We start from the raw sequence: 21,188 nt of genomic DNA, 5'->3' as shown, positions 1-21,188 counted from the left end.
TAAATAATGGAGGTGAAATGATAAAGCCACCCCCGAAAGCGTTGGCTCTGAGACATTAAAACTTATTTTTTCCTACAACATAAGAATATCAGAACTGCCACCTTTATTAGGAGATGTTTCAAACCCGGTGAACTCTTTCTAGCAGAAACAATAAAAGAAATATCCAAGGAACAAGTGCATCCTTAGAGCATTTCATAGGATAGAGCTGCTCCAAACTCAGTGTGACCCTTAATGACCCAGTGTATACGTCATTAATGAGTTAATCTAATCCATTTATATCCATACGACTTTGGTCTGCATTATTTCTCCAAACTCACAACTCAAGTTAAATAGCACAATCAGAACTTAGCATGGATACTGAAGTGGAAAAGTTCAGATTTTGTATAGGTATAATGTGGTTTTAAATATGTTTTAGAATCTTATTCAGTTTGTAAAGTTTTATACCTCTTTGAGTTGTATGCTGTTAAGAGGACTGGCATAGTAGAAGAACAAAAATTAGGTATAAAAATGAAGACAGAACTTTGTAGCCTAAATTTAAAAAAAAAGTGTAGCCAGAGCCCATTAACTAGTCACTTAACTTCTGATGTAATATTCCAAGGCAGATTAAGATCCGCACCTCGATTACTATGACTCAGTAGTAACAGCCCCAAATAAGTTTTGGAAAGTGCACTTAATAACTAGGTCACATAAAATAAAAGAAACCAAGTCAAGCCATAAAAACACTTTATATCCAAGAAGTGTTGAGGATGGATTAAATGAGTTGCAGCTTTATTTTCCTTAGAGCTATTTTCTTAAAAAGCATATATCCTGATTGCATTATTATTAACTACATCCTTGTTATTTTTATAAGACAAAGTAATGACACCAGAATCACATAACAATAGAACTTGAAGGAACATTTATAGTAGACTCATTAAGATTTTAATTTAAATTTAAAAATCTCTTTGCCTAAAGATGTTTCAAGATGGTTGAAAATAAATGCTCTTACGTTTTATTTTTAATTAATCTTTTTCCTGCTTTATGATTCTCAAGGAGTCATTCCTCCTCTTATCTATTTTCTTCCAGACAACAAATGACAAATAGAATGGAATGACTCCCTTTCATTTAAAACCACTGCATTAAAAAGGAAGATTAAGAAGGAAGTGCCATAAGAATTGAAGAGATCCAGTGCACCTTTTAGGTAGGTATGATTATGGATACAAGTGTAATTCTTTTTTTTTTTTTTTTTTTTTTTGGATACTGGGGATGGAACTCAGTCATTTAACATCTGAGCCATATCCTCAGCCCTATTTTGTATTTTATTTAGAGATAGGGTCTCACTGAGTTGCTTAGCACCTTGCTTTTGCTGAGGCTGGCTTCAAACTCGAAATTCTCCTGCCTCAGCCTCCCAAGCTGCTGGGATTACAGTTGTGCACCACCACACCCAGGCACAATTGTAATTCTGATAACTTTTTTTTTTTTTTTAATCACATGCAAAGGACCTAATGCACAATGCCAGGAAGACAAGATTCATTGCCAAACAAGAAAAGGACAGAAGTGGCCAGACCATTGCTCCATGAACTCGGGTACTTACGGGGCAGTGAGGTAGCCCTCCAAAAAGCCAGCCACAAACATGATGATCTCATTGCTCAGAGCCTGAGAGCCATACCCAGCTCTGATCTCCAGGATGCTCCAACCTGTGGTTTCCATGGAGTCATTGTAATAGCCATAGGCATCCCCACTCTTGTCCATTACGTGTTTGACTTTTATCGACTTTTCAGAAGGTATCCAGTATGCAGTTGCATAGTAGACTTCTGGAAGAAAAGGAAAAACTGCTAAAACGGTACTCCATAGAAACCTGGGTATATTGTTTCTATGTAACCAACAATTTCAACACATTTGTTTCTATTAGAATATAGTTGCCTTGCTACCAGTGGGGAAAACCAAAGCCTTAATCAAGAGGGATGTGCCCAGACCACAAAGAGGCAGGTCAAACGTAGGGGTGTAGTTACAGCATCACAGAAGTGGGCTTAAGAATTTCATCCTTAGGAATAAGGTTCTGGGTAGAACTGGAGCTGAAGCTCTCTCACTTCTTTTTCTTTTTTTTCTCCCTCACTTCTTAATTCAGCCAATGAAAAGGTTCTTGGCCCTACTCACTAACTTTTTCCATTTTCCTCTACAGCTGGACCCAAAGGCATTCTTAGGTTCCTTATCCTACATTCCCTGCTCAATTCTTCCTGTGTGACATCCTTATTTTGCAGAAAAACTCTAAGCTATCACCTATCAGGGTGTTGGTAGTTCTGTGAATCCATCCTCACAAACCCTCCACCCATGCCACCTCTCCCTTCTTGTTCACCCCAGTCCTACCCTAATCTGGATGCCACCCCCTTGCCTACTTCAGGAACTTTGTACCATGGTTGTATCCTAAAGCACACTCTCCTTCCCCCTTAGCACAATACAGATGCTCCATTATCTCACAGATAAAAAGAAACCAAATACAAAAGCCTTCTCTGCATCTTGTGAACAGATTTAGCTAGTGTTGGGATCTCTCACTCCCTTCATGAAATCATCATGAATTTTATGTATCCCCGCTGAATTGGGGACTGTGCTTGGTGCTAGAATTGCCAACATGACTGGCACAGTTACAGGCCTACCTTCTGGAAGGAATGCACTCCCACACTTCACTTCCTCAATCCCTCCAGCCTGCTGCCCCCCCTCCCCGTCCATCCCCACCATGCCACCAGCACTGCTCCTGCCTGGCTCACTAATGAAATCCTGGTGTCTTTTGAACTTGCAAAAGCACTTGACCTTGGTGACTCCTTACAGTTGTTGCTTAGTATCTCAGAGGATTGCTTCCAGGACCCCCGGGCAGATTCCAGAATATACAGATGCTCAAGTTCCTTATATAAAATGGTGTAGCATTAGCATCTAGCTTATACACATTCTCCTGTGTGCTTTTAATCATCTCTAGGTTACTTTTAGTGCCTAATACAAAATAAATGCTATGTGAATAGTTGTTATACTGTATTGTTTAGGGAATAATGACAAGAAAAACTACCGTATATATTTAGTACATAAACAATTATTTATTTTAAATATTTTCAATCTGTGGTTGGTAGAATTCTTTGATGTAGAACACATGGACCCAATGAGTTAATTGTATTTTTAAAGTTCTCTCCTCCCATGGTATCTGGGATGCTCCTCTCTCCTGAATTCCATTCTCTTTCCCTGCCCTTTTCTTCATTCTCCCTATGGGTTCCCTTTTCTGTTGTATACTCCATAGTACACTTGAAAAGATAATCTGGAATATTCTATGATCACTAGAAATTCAAAATATTTAAAATGAAAGTTGGGGCTAGGGTTGTGACTCAGTGGTAGAGCACTTGCCTAGTATGTGCAAGGTACTGGATTTGATCCTCAGCACCACATAAAAATAAATAAATAAAACAAAGGTATTATGTCCAACTACAACTAAAAAATATTTAAAAATATTAAAATAAAATTTATAATCCCTCCTACCCCCTTCCTGCTTTTTATCTGTCATCTCTCAATCTGAAAAAAATCCATCCTGCCTCCCCATCTTTATGAGTCATATTCAATCAAAACTTCCTGAATTATCTCTCTTACCAGTCTCTTCCTTTTTTTCTATATTTCTATGATAGTTTAGGTATATTACAACTGGCCTTTCCTATAGAAGAGGTCTTTTTCTCGTTACCTTCAATCTTTAGCCCATTCTTCATTCTCTGCCAGGGTAATTTTTCAAAAATGCAAACTAGGCCAGGTGCAGTGGTGCATGCCTGTAATCCTAGCAACTTGGGAGACTGAGGCAGGAGGATTGTGAGAAAGCCAACCTCAGCAACTTAGTCAGGCCCTAAGCAACACAGTGAGACCTTGTCTCAAAATAAAATACAAAAACAAGGCCGGGGGAGGATCGTGAATGTGGTTCAGTGGCTAAGTGCCCCTGGGTTCAATACTCAGTACCAAAATAAATAAATAGCTAGATAAATAAATAAAACCCCATCAACACCACCTCCACAAAAGAAATTCAAACTAATTTTGTCACCTTGCCTACTAAAATTTTTCATGGCTTCTATATCTTATCAAAATAGCAATCCTTCACCTTACTCTCTTGGTCTTCATAACCTGACTTCCATCAGCCTTAACAGCTTTGTCATCACCCCTCTGTGCACTTTGTGATGCAGAAACTATTATATATAGCTCTGCCACAGACCATGAGCTGGGTCAATGCTTCTGATTTGTATATGCTATTTGGTCTGCCTGAGATGTGTTTTCTGATAGCCATCTCAAAATTGCTATTGAGAACTCAGGAAGCAGCGCCCCCTTTGTAGAAGCTAACTTCCTCTACTAGCTCAAGGTGCCTTGTCTGTACATCTTTAGGCCTTGTCCCACTGAACTGAACTGACATGTCTGTCCCTGCTCCCATACTGAATGCCTCAAGGCCAGAGACTGTTTTCTCTGTACCTGGAAAAGTACCTGGTATGTAACAGGTACTCAATAAATAATTGTGAAAAGAAAGAAGACTTAGGAAAGAAACAAGAGGGGGGGAACAAAAAGAAATGGAGAAAGGAAACAGTATAGAGTGCGTTTTTTGTTTTGTTTTGTTTTGTTTTTTCTCTGTGAAACCAGTTGTACATCTGTTGTGGTTATATTCAGGCCAGTCATCAAAGTAGTAGGAGGAGGCTGACTGACTCTCAGGTTCTAGGTTGAGACTCAGGGGATGGATGCTGTATCATTTACTGATAGAGGAAGCAGACTGGGAATAAGCCTGGGAGGAAATGTAAATTTAGTTTTTGGCATAGAGAGTTTTAGTGGTCAGGAGGCTAGAAAGTGTCAACTTAATATTTATATAGAGTCATCTGTTGACGACATTTAAAATGAAACCAACATTTTTTTTACAAAGATTGTCAATCAAATAAGCACTACAAATAAAATCTTGACACTAGATCATCATGTTAGGGGACAGATAGATATGAATGGTGGAAACATGAGGTTAAGAGAATAATTTTGTAAAATGGCCCCACTGGGCTAACCTCCACATGCTGTCTTTTCCAAAAAGCAATTTACCTTAGCCCTGCCTGGCCTCAGCACATCCCTCAGCAAACTACCTGTTACCTGCAAGAGAAATACAGGCCCAAGATAATGTTGATGAGAGGAACCCAAGAGATTTTTGTGGTCAGATCCTGAAACTCTGAGAGATCAGGATAGTTCCTCCTAACCATAAAAATCTATAAGAATGTGTGGTTAAGAATCCTATTAGAACCAGTCAAGCATGGGCCAAGGTAACCTAGAGTTGCCATGACAGAGGGGACTTGAAAGTTCTGATGTCACCTTGCTGTCAGTCAAAAGTCAAGAGGTGGACCTGAGAGGGACTCTCTGGAAATTTCTCTGGGATCCCTAATAAAATCGGAGTGCAGGAGAGGAACACTCCCTCTCTCTTCTCTGAGAGGACACACTCTCTCCCTTGAGAGTGTCCCCTTTTCTTTTTCCCTAGCCTGTTAACAAACTCATGGTTGTTACTCTGAGCGACATGTCTGAAATCTTCCTGACTTGGTCGCAAGAATCGAGGTTTGAAGGCCCCAGCTCCATAATAATCATGTATGTTAGCCCAGAGGGGCTGGGTGATGGGCTGGTACGTAGTCAGGCTCAGAAAGATCCTAATTACAATTCCAAAAGAAAAAAATCTGAAGTAGAACTAAGCCTACTTACTTCTTAATAAAAACCTGACCCTAATGGAAGGCTTTCTTTAAGAAAAGTTAAGTGGAAGTGAAACTCTGTCAATAAGCTTCCTGCACAAGTAAGTGTCTAATTGTTAGACACCAACCAGTCACAACTTGAGAATTGTGGGCAGGTTCCATAGAAACTTCCCTTATGCTTTCAAAAACAGTAAATATATTTCCCAAATTTATTTCTGACCCCAAATGTCCTAGCAGAGTCCTCTCCCAGCTTTTCTCACATACTCTCTTCCACCCTCACAGCCAGTGAGCCTTGTATGGAATTGAGGAAGCAGGGCTGGTTTGCTAAAAAGGAGCCCTCAAGAGCTGCGGCAAGGGAGGAGTCATAAACAGGAACCATAAAAGAAAAAAGGAAGGCACGTAATCCTACTGGTCTCTTCCCTGTCAGTGCTATCCACAAAGTGTGACTTTAGCTTTGGCTCCTTCTCTAACCCCCGACGTTTCTCATCTCGACCCCCCAACTCTGCCTTCCCCTCTTTGCTATACACCTTGGCTTGCTCAAGGTGAGCTAGGTGCTTTGGCCCTGTGTTTTCACTGTTGTGGGTGCTGACGGGGGGATAGATTAAGGGAATAATTCTATAAACTAGGCCCCGTGTGCTGACCCCCACAAGTGTTCACTTTAAAAAAGCAATTTATCTCCAGTCCTGACTGGCTGAAGTCCACATGGTATGTTAACATTTCTCATCCAACTACTTGTTACCTGTGGAAGAAATGAAGGCCTGAAAGAATGCTGGTAAGAACACCACTAGTTACCTTGAAGGAGGGAACTTTTTGTGATTCTTACACAGACCAGACTCCAGAACTCAGGGAGACAAGGAAAATTCCCCCTAACTATAAAATCTGTAAGAACAGGTTCCAATGATAACTGTTCAGCATGGGCCAAAGGGACCTAGAGTGGTCACGGCAGTGGGGACTTCAAAGTCTGATGTCATCCTATTATCAGTCAAAAGTCAAGAGGTGGACCTGAGTGGGGCACGCTCTGGAAATTTCTCTGGGGTCCCCAATGGAACTGGAGGGTAAGAGAGACACACTGTCCCTCTCCTCTCTGAGAGGACTCGCTACCTCCTTTAAGAGTATCCCTCTTTTCCCTTTTCTATCTCTTCTAGTAAACTCGTGCCTGTTACTTTGAGGAACATATCTGAAATCTTTCTGGCCTGTTCGCAAGGCTCGAGGTTTGAAGAAGGGCCTTCGCACTGTCACAGGCCCCAGCCCTCTAACAGTACTGCCTGATTTCCTGATCACAAAAAATAAACCTCTGCAATATGAATTTTTTTTTTTTTGCCACCCGGTACCTCTATGCATGAAAAAACCTTGACGCATTCCTCAGCATGCAGTAATGATAATTAAATACTAAATTAAGTTTGGCATATGCTTTGAGAATTAAACCAAAACCGAGTTTCTCACTCCAACCCTAAAGGATGTCCTCCTACTCTGAGATTTTTTTCCAAGGAGCATCTCTTTCTGGTTTTCCCATCGTCCACACTATTCTCTGATTTTCTTTAATCCTTTAGTAATTTAACCCATCATAGCTTTTTATTTTAAAAAATGCATAAATCTCCATGTTGGGAGGCAAATGGTAGGAAAAGTAAAATAGTGAAAATGTAGAAAAACATTATTCTAATTGTAACCTAGTTATACCCAAGCTCTATGAGAACAGGGTCTGTCTGCTTTCCACTTTATGTCCAAAAACGCTGTACTGAGAAAATAATGTTACTTTGATGACTCTAGTTTAATGTGTGTTGTTCTTTCAATAAAAGGCAAGTTTATCAATACATTAATTCACAGAAGTTATTGTCAAAAATAACTCGTGTGATTAAGCCTACAAGCTTGATAACAGACCTATAGGAGGGTTCCAACTCTCAGCTCAGATCTGGTCAGCGAGAGAGGCCCGTGCCATGGGTCAATAGCCTCTCTGGAGTTATGAAAATGAAAAATCAGATTTAAACATCACTTAGTGGCAATGTCCTCAAAATGGACTTGCTTGACAAATATTGTTAAGTAGATAGGAACACTATTTTTAAAAAGTATTTTTCTTCTATAAATAGTCTCTAAATTATTTTTATATTTATCTCTATGTAAAACATCAAACACCCAAATTAAATTTCTTATATGCACTTGCATGCTTAATATTTTCTATGAGTTTATTGTTTTAGGTTGGAAAAAAATTCCTAACATTATTTTAGTGCCTTAAATCACTCTTTCACATATTCTCATATTTGAAATCTTTCCTTCTCCCCTCCCCGCCCCAGGGATGGAATCCAGGGGCTCTACCACTGAAATACATCCCTGGTCCTTTTCACTTTTTATTTTGAGAGAGTCTCCCTAAGTTTCTCAGGCTTGGCCTTGAACTTTTGATCCTCCTGCCTCAGCCTCCCAAGTTGATGTGGAAACTGATTTTCCTAGCATCTCATTTTATGAAAGAGTAAGTACTTGTCAACCCTAAGCAATATACTGATGGCCTACTATATTCATAAGTTAGAGGGAGACAAAAAAATGAGACAGGGCAGGTAGAATATGTGAGCAAAAACAGAAAAAAATATAATTGAAACCATCTATTCAGATGGGGTAGAGTTAATGATTCACTGATTCTGATCTCTGAATTGCCTTCCTGTGCTCACTGAGCAAGTCTCTGGTATTTCTGTCTGTGCACCTTGGCATTGTGCTTCACTTCTTGAAAGCACTCTTGGTAAATTGCTATCTGGTTTTTAGATTTGCTTTGACTCTTCATCAGGCGCTAAGCAAATAAATGATTCATGAATTAAATAATCTTGAGGCAACAGAATTATAAGGTGATGCTTCAGGTCGACTCTCTCCAAAGACTAAATAAAGCCTAATTTTCTTGCTGAAAGGGAGATTCTTTTGACCAAGTGCTCTCAGGAAACTAGAGTGAGGAACTGGGACTGGGAGAGAAATTCAATTCAAGAATCTCCATCATGGACACTGGACATTGTTCCCATGGGACCTCCTAAAAAGATGTGTGGAATGAGCTTCCAAAGTCTCCACCCCCTAGGATGGAAAAGGGAGCATTTATCTGCTCCTTCTGCACAGGCCCAAAGTTGCCCTGTGGAATGTGAAATCCTCACTGCCGGGTTTACATGTGTTTCAGTGCTAAGTGATTGCAATTTCAGAGATGCTCTGAGGTAGAAATCAAGAAACCTGCACAGTGCTGCTGAGGTGGTGCACCTCATGTTACACTTGCATGAAGCTGGAATAAAAGGCAAGCAAGGGGATGTAAGAATGTAAGGCGGGATGCACAATGTATGGCTGTACCAGGTCAGCAGAAAGAGAGAGAACTCTCGAAAATAGCTTTAAAGCAACGAAACACTCATGTGGAAAAATGCTGGAGATTTGCTTGGATCTGGAATGATCCCTTTCCTCTATTCTTTGAAATACCCCTATTCTTCACTGCCAGCTATTCTCCATTCTTGCCACAGTTCTGACAACAGAACATCAACTTCACCTCACTCTGATTTGGGCACTGTTAGCTTAATCCTCATCCCTATCGCTTGCTAATTAGACATATTTATATGTGTGCACTTTGTCCAATGAACTTGACATTTTAGCTTCTTAAGGATGAGAAGTGACATCTCATATTTCCTTGGGCCCACTCCCTTGACCCAGCACAACACTTTATTGATCACATGACAACTGAAATCCCAAACCCTCACACTGGCTGGGAAGGTCACACTGCGTAGCAGAAACCTATCAAGTTCATAGTGTGTTGATTCTTGATTTCTAATTTTGAATTAAAATTTTGATATCTTGGGTTTGCAAATGATCCCAAAGAAAAGAATGCAGGCTTGATTAACTCAATACTACGTATGCTGCAATTATGTGGTATTTACAAGGCTAATAGATTTCAGAGCAAGTCGGTTTCTTTCAGTGATTTGCTCATTCTGTTTTCAAATCTCTCAAGAGACTTCCACAATTTTAATTGTAACACGACACCTGTTGTCTGTGTGGACATAGAGTTTCGATTTCTACACCAAAATTTCCTCATAATTTCACTACCTCTATTTCATTTTCCCCACATTAAGTAAATTCCTTTTTTTTTCAGTAGTACAAAGAAGCTACATAATAATATTGATAAATTTCCTAGCCACATTTTAAAGCCAAATTTGCTTTCTTTTTCTTTTTTGGCACTGGGGATACTGACCCAGGGAAGTCTACCACTGAACTATATCCCTGGCCCTTTAAAAGAATTTTTTTTTTTTTTTTAAATTTTGAGACAGGGCCTTGCAAAGTTGCCCTAGCTGGCCTTGATCTTGCAATCCTTCTGCCTCAACCTCTCAAATTGCTGGAATTACAGGTGTGCACCACTGCACCTAGCTAAAACTAAATTTTCAAAAGATTGTGAAATATAAATTGTAGGAGCAACTGAATTTAAAAAAAAAAAAAAAGCTTGAGCGCATGAAAGGAGCTAAAAATGTTGAAGAAAATAAATCCCTTGAGATTCATTTCATGAATGCTGCTGATGATCTCTTTTGCTGTGAGTGTTGCCTGGTGGTACTTTTACCTCCAGGGAATAGGTTAGGCTGCAAGCTCAGGAGTTTCACAAATGTTGAGTCAGATTGGAAGGGAAATAGGTTTTATTCAAAGCCAACTTTCAAGAAAGAAGAAACTACTTTTTTTTCATGTGAATTACCATCTTCAGAAAGCTTTGGGGGCAAAGAAAGCTTTTAAAAGAGGTGGCAAAATGGAGCAAAAGTCAGGAAATATACATGTGTAACATATATAGTTTAAGTTAGCTGGGATAGACAGGCCAGGGCTGGGGCTGTCACTTACAGCTTCCTTGAAGTTCCCTAAACCAGCAGGACAGCTCTTCAGCTTTTACTCTCAGTACGAGGAAATTGTCCTCAATTTTAGAGGGGCTCTTAATTTCAGTCTGTTTGATCAATAGTTAATGCTTTACAAAAACAAAATATAACAAGTGATGATGTAAAATTAATTCCTAAGGAAGTCTGAAAAAAATATTATGTTCTACATGTCAGAACAAATTTTCAAAACAAAGTTCAGTTTATATATTATGAAAATAAGTCTCCATAAAATTTTAAAAAACATATCGTTGGACATCAATTTAAATGCTGAAGATGGATCTTTATAATTTGTTTTCTAAAGAAAGATTTTGATCTTTTCTACTAGAGTCATGTTTTCCAGAAGGACCAGAAAACCAAGTTTAATAATAATGATAAATGGATACTTTTGCCAGGAATTGTTCTGGAACTTATATACATTTTTATACACAAAATGATCTAGGGAGAGCACAGAAATGTTCAAGAGTATAGGGAGCACTGACTTCATCAGGTCTGATACACTACCATAATGGAGAGGAAGACTTGGGTTCTGGAAAAGAGAAAAGAGTTGGAAAATTCTAAAGCAAGCATATTTAAGAAAAGATGCATTTAGGAAAAAAATAATAAAGGTTATTTCAGTCAGTTATAACCAAGGAAAGTGATCTAAGGTATTGCTCACTGTTTTCTGAAATATTTGCTTAATGGGCTGGTGTGTACCCCAAATCCTGAAATATTGGGCCATGATTAAGCAAACATCCTGCTTTTATAACAAGTTATTACTTGGGAGCATAGAGATCTGCAATTCTGATTGCCTCATCAAGAGATCCACCATGCCTTTCCAGAGAAAAGTAGCTCTGATACTGTTACTGGGAGACACAAATAACACATGTAGAAGCAACTCTAATGCTGTTACTAGGAGATGCCTTGGGAGGAAAGGGGTTGGGCCATAACACTCAATGCTCCAGAAATTCAGGGTCAAAATGGTAGGAAAAGAGGTTTTAATGAAAGCAGCTTTGAAGGAAGATGGAAGGCACTTCATTGTTTCAAAAGTTCCATCTCCAAAATCCCTGAAGGTGAGCAGGGAAATAGAACAAAATCCAGACATATACATGCAGGACTTTTTTTGGCCAGCTCGTGTCAGGCCTGAGACAAGGGGAAATCTTGCTCCCAGCTTCTCTGGCACCTGTCAGGGTTGGGTGGGGTTCACAGCCCTTCACTTCCTTCAGGTATTTAACATGTTTTGATTCCCTGGAGACTTCCTTATCACATCAAAAGGAGATAGGACTTCTTGGGTCCTAAATCCGGTTTTCCTAATTTCAGGAGAGCCCCTAAATCCAGTCTGTTTCAATACCAATAACAATGGACCTTCAGTTATATAACACACACTCTATGCCAGGCACCGTTCCTCACAGCACCCCGAGCTCTGTGCCGTATACACTAGCATAATACCCATTTTGCAGGTAAGAAACCTGAGGCACAGACAGATGACATAACTGACCAAAGGTCACACGTAAGTGTTGAAGTCAGGATTCGAACACAAGTAGTCAGTTTCCATGTTTTTTTTGTTGTTGTTGTTATTGTTGTTTTTTTTTAATTTATGCTACCTTTTTCTAATACTTTATGTCCAAAAATAAATAACTTGCATATAAAGAATGAACCCAGGAGCTGGGAGTGTGGCTCAGTGGTAGAGTGCTCGCCTGGCACATGAGAGGCACTGGATTTGATCCTTAGCACCACATAAAAATAAAATACATAGATATATAAAATGAACCCAAAGTACTGTGAGACCCTATCTCAAGCAAATTTGGAAATAAGAAAACACTCAGAGCTAAAAGAATAACTGAGATTGGTCCAAACCACTGGTCTGCCTCGCCATATTAGATCAAATTGACTTCCCAGGACAGTGAACCCTTCAACAACTAGAGGGACAACCTATCTAGAGAGGAAATCTGTTAAGTCTCAAGCCAGCACTGATGAGCTACAGAAGTGTAAAAAGACAGCCTCAGACATCAGGCCAGCTGTGACAGCCTGGCACTGTCCAGCAGAGGGGCAGGTACTCTATTGGCTTATTCAAGTGTCCAGGGCCTACTGATAGACGGATGAATCAGGTTTCCAGCCTTAGAATCCTTGGTATTATCTACCGTCCTGAGTTTGGATCACAGTGACAAAGCGCCTGGAGCAGTCTACATAAATATCCAGTCTGCTTGACAGTTATATTTCTAATGAATAATTAATAATGAATGAGTCTGGTGAATAGATTTGGGTGTATATCAGGGTGAATCAGCTTCCTTGGACCTGAGCAGATCTGTAGCACTGGGAAGATGAATGACTGTCATCTAGCCTGGCAAGACGAACTGCCAGATTCAGAACCAGTTTTACCAAGGTATATGCAATGCATCTCAGAGTAGCCAACCTATCTTTTCCCCCAGTGACAACCTGACTTCGCTATATATACCACTTAGAAAAATACAAGGAAGTCTGGGGATATAGCTCAGTGATACAGCATGGACTTAGCAAGCATGACACCCTCCCTGGGTTTGAGCCTTGGTGCCAAGCATATAATTATGCAATAAGAGTCCAAAAAATATGTATGGGGCTTTTCATTCTAGAAAGATAAGTGTCACATGATTAAATGTCTAAAGTGTATAATGCTTGAAAGACACAGCCAGGATGAATATACAATTATTTCCTAATTTCTGAAATTTAAAAAACCTGCCAAGTGGGTTTTCAAAATTAAAGAAGTTGTTTCTGGAAAATAGAGGCATGTTTGAGGATATGAACTTCATTCTGGAGAGATGAAGATGCAGTCCCTTTGGTGTTTATCAAGTCCCTACCAAGCTCAGAGAACTGAACTGGATACTTCAGGGAACATGTGACAAGCAAGATATAATGAAGTCCCTTTTCTTTACTCTCAATTCTCAAGCTCTTGGCAGTGTACTAGAAGGTTAAGACAAAGATCCAGAAATCTGCAGTGGAAAACTAAGAGTGGAACAAAGGAAACAGAGATCACATCTGCTTGAAATAGCCAGTGCAGGCATCACAGGATGTCTTCCAGCTCCATCATAAAAAGCCTCTTGGGATTGCTGGGCATGGTGCTATTGGGATCATCACTTTGCAGCAGACATGCCCTCGCTTTCTGCTTTGGTCCAGACCTCCAGGCTTGAACTCAGCCTCCTGCTTGGGCAGTTCAACTTATGATGTAGTTTCTTGTTGAGTAAACAATGCTCCATCTTCATAAAATCTCCACCTCACTCCTTAACCTGCCCCTCTAGCTGCATTTAATCTCAGCAGACCATAGGGATGGGAGGTGGGGGGGGGGGACGGACTCAACCAGCTCTGTAGACACAAAGCCATTTCCATTTCCAGGACCTTCTCTAATGTCTTCCAGGGATGTCTGAATGAGCACTGTACTAAAGTGGGGCATAATTCAGCTGATTTAGCCACAAAGCTAAATCACGAATAAGGAGTCTTTGGATGCATCACTTCCCGGTGGACTGGAAAGATTTAATATTGAGGAGTGGTAATTGGGCAAGTTTTGAAAGCAAAGTCCTTAAAATCTGGTGACTACAGATACTTGTTACAGGAAAAGTGGTGTAATAAGAATCAGAACAGATATTTGGGAAGGGGACCCTCTGGGGTGTGTCCCACCCTGTTCTTGCACAAGGTCTGCATGGAAAAGGGATTAGATAATAAAACAAAATTAACCCTTTTTAAACTTTATTTTTGAAGTCTTTCAAGTCCCTGTACTTCACTATCTTGGTCATATTGGGAATGGAAGTAATGAATTCAAGGCCTTTCCCCCCCCCCCACCCCCAAAGGATATAGATTAACATCAATACCTGTAGGAATAAAACCTGTTTTACTAAGAAAGAAATAGTTAAGGTAATACTTTCTGACATCCCAGCTGTCTTCACTAGCTGTTATCTTTTATGCAAATTACTGACTTCCTCCCAGTCTCAGTTTTCTCATCTGTAGAAAGGGCATTATAATTCTGCTTAAGATTATGGTGAGCATTATGTGAAAAGGCGGCACCCTTTAGCACGCTGTCTGGCAAAGTATTAAGCTGCCAATACCAGTCTGTAATCACTCTCTTAAGTCAAAGTCACTGTCTTTTTTTTTTTTTTAACAAAACAAATGACAGCCTGGAATCATACTTCCCTATGATCTGGATAAATATATTTAGATGTCCTTTGGCTGGAGTTTTCGGGAGGAGCCAAGGCTCTGTGGGTCAAGAGTTGGCGCGGGAGCCAACGGATTGTCTGCCAAGAAATCTTGCCAAAACTTTTCAAGTTCGCAGACCACACTCCAAGTCCTGCCCTTCTCCAGTGCCGTCACTGAGCCACAGCAGAGCTGGAGCAATACTCGCCAGTCTCCCTGCACTGCTTCCCTCGGCGTCCACCCCTACACAAGACACCCGCTGGAAGCAGGTTCAGGGGGAATCCGCAGCGGGGTGCGGGGACGCACGGGGGGCTCTGCTCACCTGGTTGGCGCGCGGCAGCCAAAGGCGACAATAGCAGCAACAGCGGCAGCAACTGCAGCGGCGGCGGGGGCAGTGGCAGCGCCCGCAGCCCGAGGCTTCGGCGGGACATGGCTTGGCGGCCGCGACCTCCTCTCGGCTGGTCTAGGCACCGCTGGGGCGCGCGGTGGCAGCTGTTGCCAGAGCAGCTCTCGGGGTGGCAGGCGGGCGCTGCGTCTTAGAAGTTGGGGAGTTCTTAACTTTCCTCTCCCATTAGCCCTGCCTATTTGGGGCTTTTTAGGGGCGAGGAAAGCTTCACGTGGCTTTGAGAACAACCTTCGCCCTACTGGGCCCCAATCTGGGGAAGGCGGATCCCTTTCGTCTGACCCTCCAGCAACCTGTGGGCAGGGCTGGGAAAGTTCCTCAGCGGCACTTCTGGGGAACGTGCAGGCTGCGCCCTGCTTTTTCAGGACTAGTCGGGCAGTTTGGCGGCCCAGGGCTTGAAGGAATCAGTTCACAGTGCCACTGGTCTCTGCTTCCGAGATGGCCACGCTACCAGCAGAGGAGGAGGCATCCAGAGTCATGGTAGAGCTCATACTCTGCCCACACGCGCTTCTCCTGCTTTGCCGTTCTGGGATTCCTCAGGGATCAGCACCCCGTGCCCCAGGCGATTTAACCTAAATTATTTGCTGCTGCTAGAAACTTTGGATCGTTTGTTTCTCTTTTTTGGTTGGAGCCACCACTGGAGTGTGATTCACGCAGGGTTGAAACTAGATACCCCCTGATCCCCTGTGGTGTCCCCATTTCTCTGCATGGCTAGTTGAAAGTGACATTGTGAAGTAGGCAAAATTATGTCTTGGGTGACACTGGCAAAGGGTGCCCTAGGTGACATTGTGAAGTAGGCAAAAGGCATTTTATTCACTCAATAGCATTGATTGAGCCCATCTTATGCTTCTGGTACCAGTGCTACAAAGACAGTTAAGAGCAACTCCTCCCACAGACCTAGAAGGGACAAAGCCCTGTGAATAAACTGGTAGGTGAAAGTTGCCACTAATTCTGTAAATAGAGCTATGATTAAAGGAAAGTGGGGACAGCCAGATATGGTGGGCAGGGCTGTGATCCCAGAAACTCTGGAGACTGAAGCAGGAGGATTACAAGTTCAAGACAAGCCTGGGCAATTTAGTGACACTCTGTATCAAAATAAAATGGGGAAAAAATGAGGGGGAAAAAAAAAGAAAGAAAAGAAAGGGATGGGGGTGTATGTCAGTGGTGAGCTCTCCTGGGTTCAATCTCCAGTACAAAAGCTTAGTCCTTGTCCCCATACCAATCCAATAACAAAGACATGGTTTTGAGAAAAAGGAAAAAGAAGGTTTATTGCTTTGCCAGCAAAGGAGAAACACAGGGGACTCCTCCATCAGCAGGAACAGGGGGCTCTTAAAAAGGTAATTCAAAGGCTACATTCCAGGTGTTCTCTGTTGAAGCTGTAATTCACCTGTTAATTTGGGAGTAGTCATTTCTGACATCTTTGGTACCATCCCCAAAGTCTGAATTACTCCGTTCCTATGGCAGGTGTGCACTCAAGGGCAGATAAATCTGCCTAGGATGGAGAAGAAAGGTAATCCTATTTTCCCTGAGAGATTAAGGAGAGAGGAAGAGAAAGAAACATGTCCATTTTAAAAATAAATCAAAGTGGCAGAGCAACAAGGGCTACATTCAAAGCATAAAGTGGACCCCTCTTAATCACCAAAAAGAGAGAGTGAGCAGGGACGGTTAGAAGGTGACAAGCCACCACTCAACCTCCACTTTTGACTTGGCCTTTCTTCTAAACTTCATTGAGGATTCAAGGGATCATGGGAAGAGACAACAGGCAGCACTTTTTCTAGAAAAGGAACTACATTTGTAATTGTTAGAAAAACATAGAACAAGTAAAAGAACATCAAATCCCTGTTCAAATTGCAAGTTACAATTTTGCTATCATGTTGACATTCATGTAATGAAGGAAGGAATTGAGGACATCGTAGCAATTGCACACTTTCCTTCAAGTTAGCAAATAAACAAGAAGGAAAATTATGAACATTTTGGTTGTGTCACGTAGGGAAGAGAACTACATTGGGACATTTGAGGAAGTTGTGCCACCCCAAATACTTCAGCCATGGTGCCATGTTTCACCCTCCTCATCCTACTAACCCTTATTATCCAAGGAGCAACGTATTCTGATGAAATTATATATATATATATATATATATATATATATATATATATATATATATATATATAAACATGTCTGATGTCAACTATGTGGCATTCATCCATCAATTATTTAGCCATTCAATGTTTGTTGCCTACCATGATCCAGGCACAGAGATGCCGTCACAGACCTTGCTTCCAACAGGGGGAGCAATTACTTAGATAACAAATGAACTGGATCAAGAGGCTTTCAACTTCAAAGCCATTGCAGTTTGGGATCAGACAAGTCTTTGTTGTTGGGGGATTTCCCTGTGTACCCTTCACCCACTGGATGACAGTAGCACTCCCCACCATTTGTGACCCCTGAAAATGTCTCCAGACATTGTCAAATGTTCCCTTATGGTGCAAAAATGCCCTAGCTGAGAACCACTAAATTACGTCGTGATGACAAATCTTTACTTTAAAGTGTGCTCGTTTTATATATCTGGGAGAGAAATGAGCAGCAAAAGTCACTCATTTTAAATCTAAGGTGAAGGGGACCAAAGAATGTGTCAGCTATGAAATGTTCTCATACTTCTATAATGAACTTCCTGGTTTGGGGCTACTCGTCATCCATTACTTTAGTTTTGGTACCAACTTTTCATAAATCTGGACTCTACTGGTTTAGAGGTTTTAGTGAGCAAAGACGGAGGTATGGTCCCACCATGATACACAATACAGTGTCCTGAATTGGAATTTGAAAACACGATCCTTTTTTGAGTTCTTCTGGAAAAAAAAATGGGTAAGAAAAGGATTCTAGTGTTGGTTAGAGTAATCTAGCTTGGCTATCAATAAATAGCACTGCTGCATAGCTGGAGCTGAAGCCTAGAGGGAATTCAGGGGAGTCCCTTGTGTCATCATATACTAGGAACAGTAATGGAAGTGCTGAAACCTCACCCAGGCAGCTCTGCTGGGGAATCCGGCTCCTTACCGCAATGAGCAAAGAACCCCAAGCAGCTGAGATGCCCGCCCAAAGCAAGGGAAGGTGGAAAGAAAGTGGAAAAGAGAAGTCGTAAGTATCATCTATAGCCAAGTGACCATGTAGAAATTGGGACAGTGGACTTCATTGGCTTCTATATTTCTTGCCTTGCTGTAACATACATATGGTGAATTGAAATTTTTAGAGTTCCATTATGTACTATGCCAAATGTAAACCTGTTTCTTTCCCAAAAGAGTATAGTTAACTTAGATTCAAACAACGATCCATTGGTGGTTAAAAAAAAAAAAAGGCATGCCAAATTTAAGGGTATTCTATCTTACTTGGGAAATCTTTACCATCCTTTATCTCTTCCATCTCCTCCCCTTCCTCAGGCGGTTTATGTACTAACATGGTTTTAAGTAAGGGGCTCAGTGAATTATTCTTTTGACCTTTTGGTCTCCACTAAGATGTGGTTTGTCTCCTCCAGCTGTCAGGAATTACAATGCACAGTTATCTGCTGTTGATGTCTGCGGCACCACCATGACCTAAGGTTAAGATTCCCACGTGCTCTGTGTATTAATTAGGGTAACGCCATCCCCCATCCCCGGTGATAAGTGAACTCTGTGTGTCCAATGGGTTTATGCAATGCAGTGTGGGCATTCTTCTTGGTAAGTGGCTTTCTTCCATGTGGATATCTAGGAACTCAATGTCCTTTCATCTGCGGCTTCACCATACACCAAGGCACCAAGGCAGAAGTTCCCAAACTGAGGGCCAAAAACTTTAATAGCAGTGATTTGATCAGTGCCCAACAGACAGCTGTGTTTCCCTGAGAAAGTTAAAAGTATCCCAAAGAGCCCTTTTGGTTCATTGTAATATGTTCTGCTATTATTGTTTTCTATGAATATTTGATGGATTCTTAGATACCCTCTGTGAATTCACTGTGGTTGCCAAATTGTATGTAGGAACCATGACCATTGGCCTTGAAATCTTTTCTTTCAGCCACAGAGAAGGCAAAGAGTATGGAAAGAGCAAACACACCTGCTTCTTAATCAATTCCACTCACCTTCCATCGGTAAGAACGGAACATATTGTCACACCTGGGATGTCACCTCTCAATACAGAAGAGAACAAGAGAACACATCTTGGGTAAGCAGCTAGCCGTTTCTGGCACATTGGGCAACCTCTCCATCCTGACTTAGATCCTATTTGGGCTTTTGGTTCACCTTCATACCCTTCCTGAACCCTGAAATAGTGGCAGTAGGGGGCTTAAAGTTACTCTGGCCTAGTGATCATCAATCAGTAAGTCTGCCTGAAGTGTCATCTCCCTAAACACCTCCCCTGGCCATTTTAAACACCTGGTGCCATGGGGACACAGGGCTCTTTTTCAAGGACTTGCAAGTTCATGAGCTACACTGGGGGAGGTTTAACTATCATCTTCTCTGCTCCCATAATTCTAGACCTACTTGGCATTTCTATTACTAAATATTTCCACACCCTGCCCCACCCATCAGTAGGTGACTCTTCCCCTAGAGGATGGTTGGTGCTGGGCTTTCTCACGGATCCTCTGTGCATCTCTTACCAGTTTTTTAGACTTTTTTACTTCTGTGGATAAGAACAAATTCAATATTAGCATACCTTCTTATTCCAATTTATGGTTCTTCAACATACTGTATACCATCTTATCTCAGTCTGTCTTTCCATTTTTCAAACCAAGCTTTTGAATATTTTAAAACATTTTTTTTCTCTCAATTGTATGGATCGTACATTTTAGTGCCTGTCGAAGACTAGTGTCTCTATAATATAAGACCTCAAAAAGCCACAAATCAGCCAGGCGTGGTGGCACACCCTTGTTATTCCGATGACTCAAGAGACTGAGGCAGGAAGATAGCAAGTTCGAGGCTAGCCTCAGCAAGTTAGCAAGACCCTAAACAACTTAGATCTTCAAAACAACAACAACAAAAAAATAAATACTCTGGGTTCAATCCCTAGTATCTCTGTGTCCCTCTGCAAAAAGCCACACATCTTAATCTTTTATTTTCCAATATTTTAGTATTCTTCTTTGAGTTAATACCTTAGCCTCTTGGAAGGAATCTAATAATGGGAGTTTCTAAGTTAAACAAGAAATTTTCAGAAGAAAAATGCATTAGGTAATATTTTAGACTACTATCTAAGTAGTCTTACGTATATTTACTTCTGTAATTAATTTTTCCTTTTCTGTTCTTTTTTTCCCCCCTTATTGTGTATATAGTTGTATTGGTAATTAAATAAACCATTTGGTGTATTGCTACAGAACCAAAGAAAGGATGAACACTCCTCAGAAATCCTGGGCTTGGGCTTTTTGCCTGTCCAACATATTGCTCTGTTAAATGCTCACAGCTCTTCTTCCAATTTTTGTTTGTAACAGGGATTGAACCCAGCGGTGCTTAACCACTGAGCCACATCCCCAGCCCTTTTTATTTTTATTTAGAGACAGGGACTTGCTATGGTTGCTTAGGGCCTGGCTTTGAATTTGACATTCTCCTGCTTCAGCCTCCCAAACCTCTGGTATTACAGGTGTGTGCTACTATGCCCAGGTTCTTTTAGGTTTTAAGAAAGAATTTAAGCCTTGATGATATTGGAATAACAACGAATAAATAAAAGGTGCTTGATAAATATTTGATGAATCTGGCTGGTCTTGATTTAATGAAGACAACAAGAAGAAAAATCTTGGGCACTTATTTCTTGGAAAATGGCTAAAAATGAACCTTTATAGGCAATCCAGGGCCAAAACTCCAGATTTCTTTCTTGGACAAGTTTATGTTTCAGTCTAGTTGTGTAAACTAGATGAATATCTCCTGGATATGAGGAATTGAGTTAGAAACTGTGCATATCAATCTTCCACACAATTGTAATCTGAGAAGGAAGTCTGGTGTACGGCCAAGAGCGTTTGAACATTCCGTCTGTTGAGCAACATGCTGTCTGCTAGCTCTTTCAACTTTAAGATGAGTGTTAAGAAACAAGAACCAGATGACAGGAGTCTGAAAAATACTGCAAAATGACAGAAAGGGGGCATAATACTGAAA

General features: G+C 41.0%; 1 protein-coding gene and 1 long non-coding RNA gene across 2 annotated transcripts in view; one reads left to right on the top strand and one right to left on the bottom strand.

Annotated features, from left to right (window-relative positions):
• Nucleotides 1-16,014, bottom strand: part of Plbd1 (phospholipase B domain containing 1) — a 62,857-nt gene extending 46,843 nt beyond the window's left edge. Inside the window, exons 1-2 of the mRNA XM_026414164.2 lie at nt 15,006-16,014; nt 1,574-1,793 (exon numbers count right to left, since the gene is read on the bottom strand). Of these exons, the coding sequence (XP_026269949.1) occupies nt 1,574-1,793; nt 15,006-15,114 (329 nt within the window). The 5' untranslated portion in view covers nt 15,115-16,014. The remainder of the gene's footprint in view (nt 1-1,573; nt 1,794-15,005) is intronic.
• Nucleotides 14,852-20,764, top strand: LOC144254872 (uncharacterized). Its single transcript, XR_013343621.1, has 5 exons — nt 14,852-14,952; nt 16,368-16,423; nt 18,076-18,219; nt 19,126-19,272; nt 20,417-20,764. It is a non-coding gene; the product is annotated as an uncharacterized LOC144254872 (long non-coding RNA).
• Nucleotides 20,765-21,188: the final 424 nt, after the last annotated feature.

Source organism: Urocitellus parryii, chromosome 5 (genome assembly GCF_045843805.1).
Source record: "Urocitellus parryii isolate mUroPar1 chromosome 5, mUroPar1.hap1, whole genome shotgun sequence".
Lineage (NCBI taxonomy): Eukaryota > Metazoa > Chordata > Mammalia > Rodentia > Sciuridae > Urocitellus > Urocitellus parryii.
This window is presented reverse-complemented; position numbering and strand designations above follow the sequence as displayed.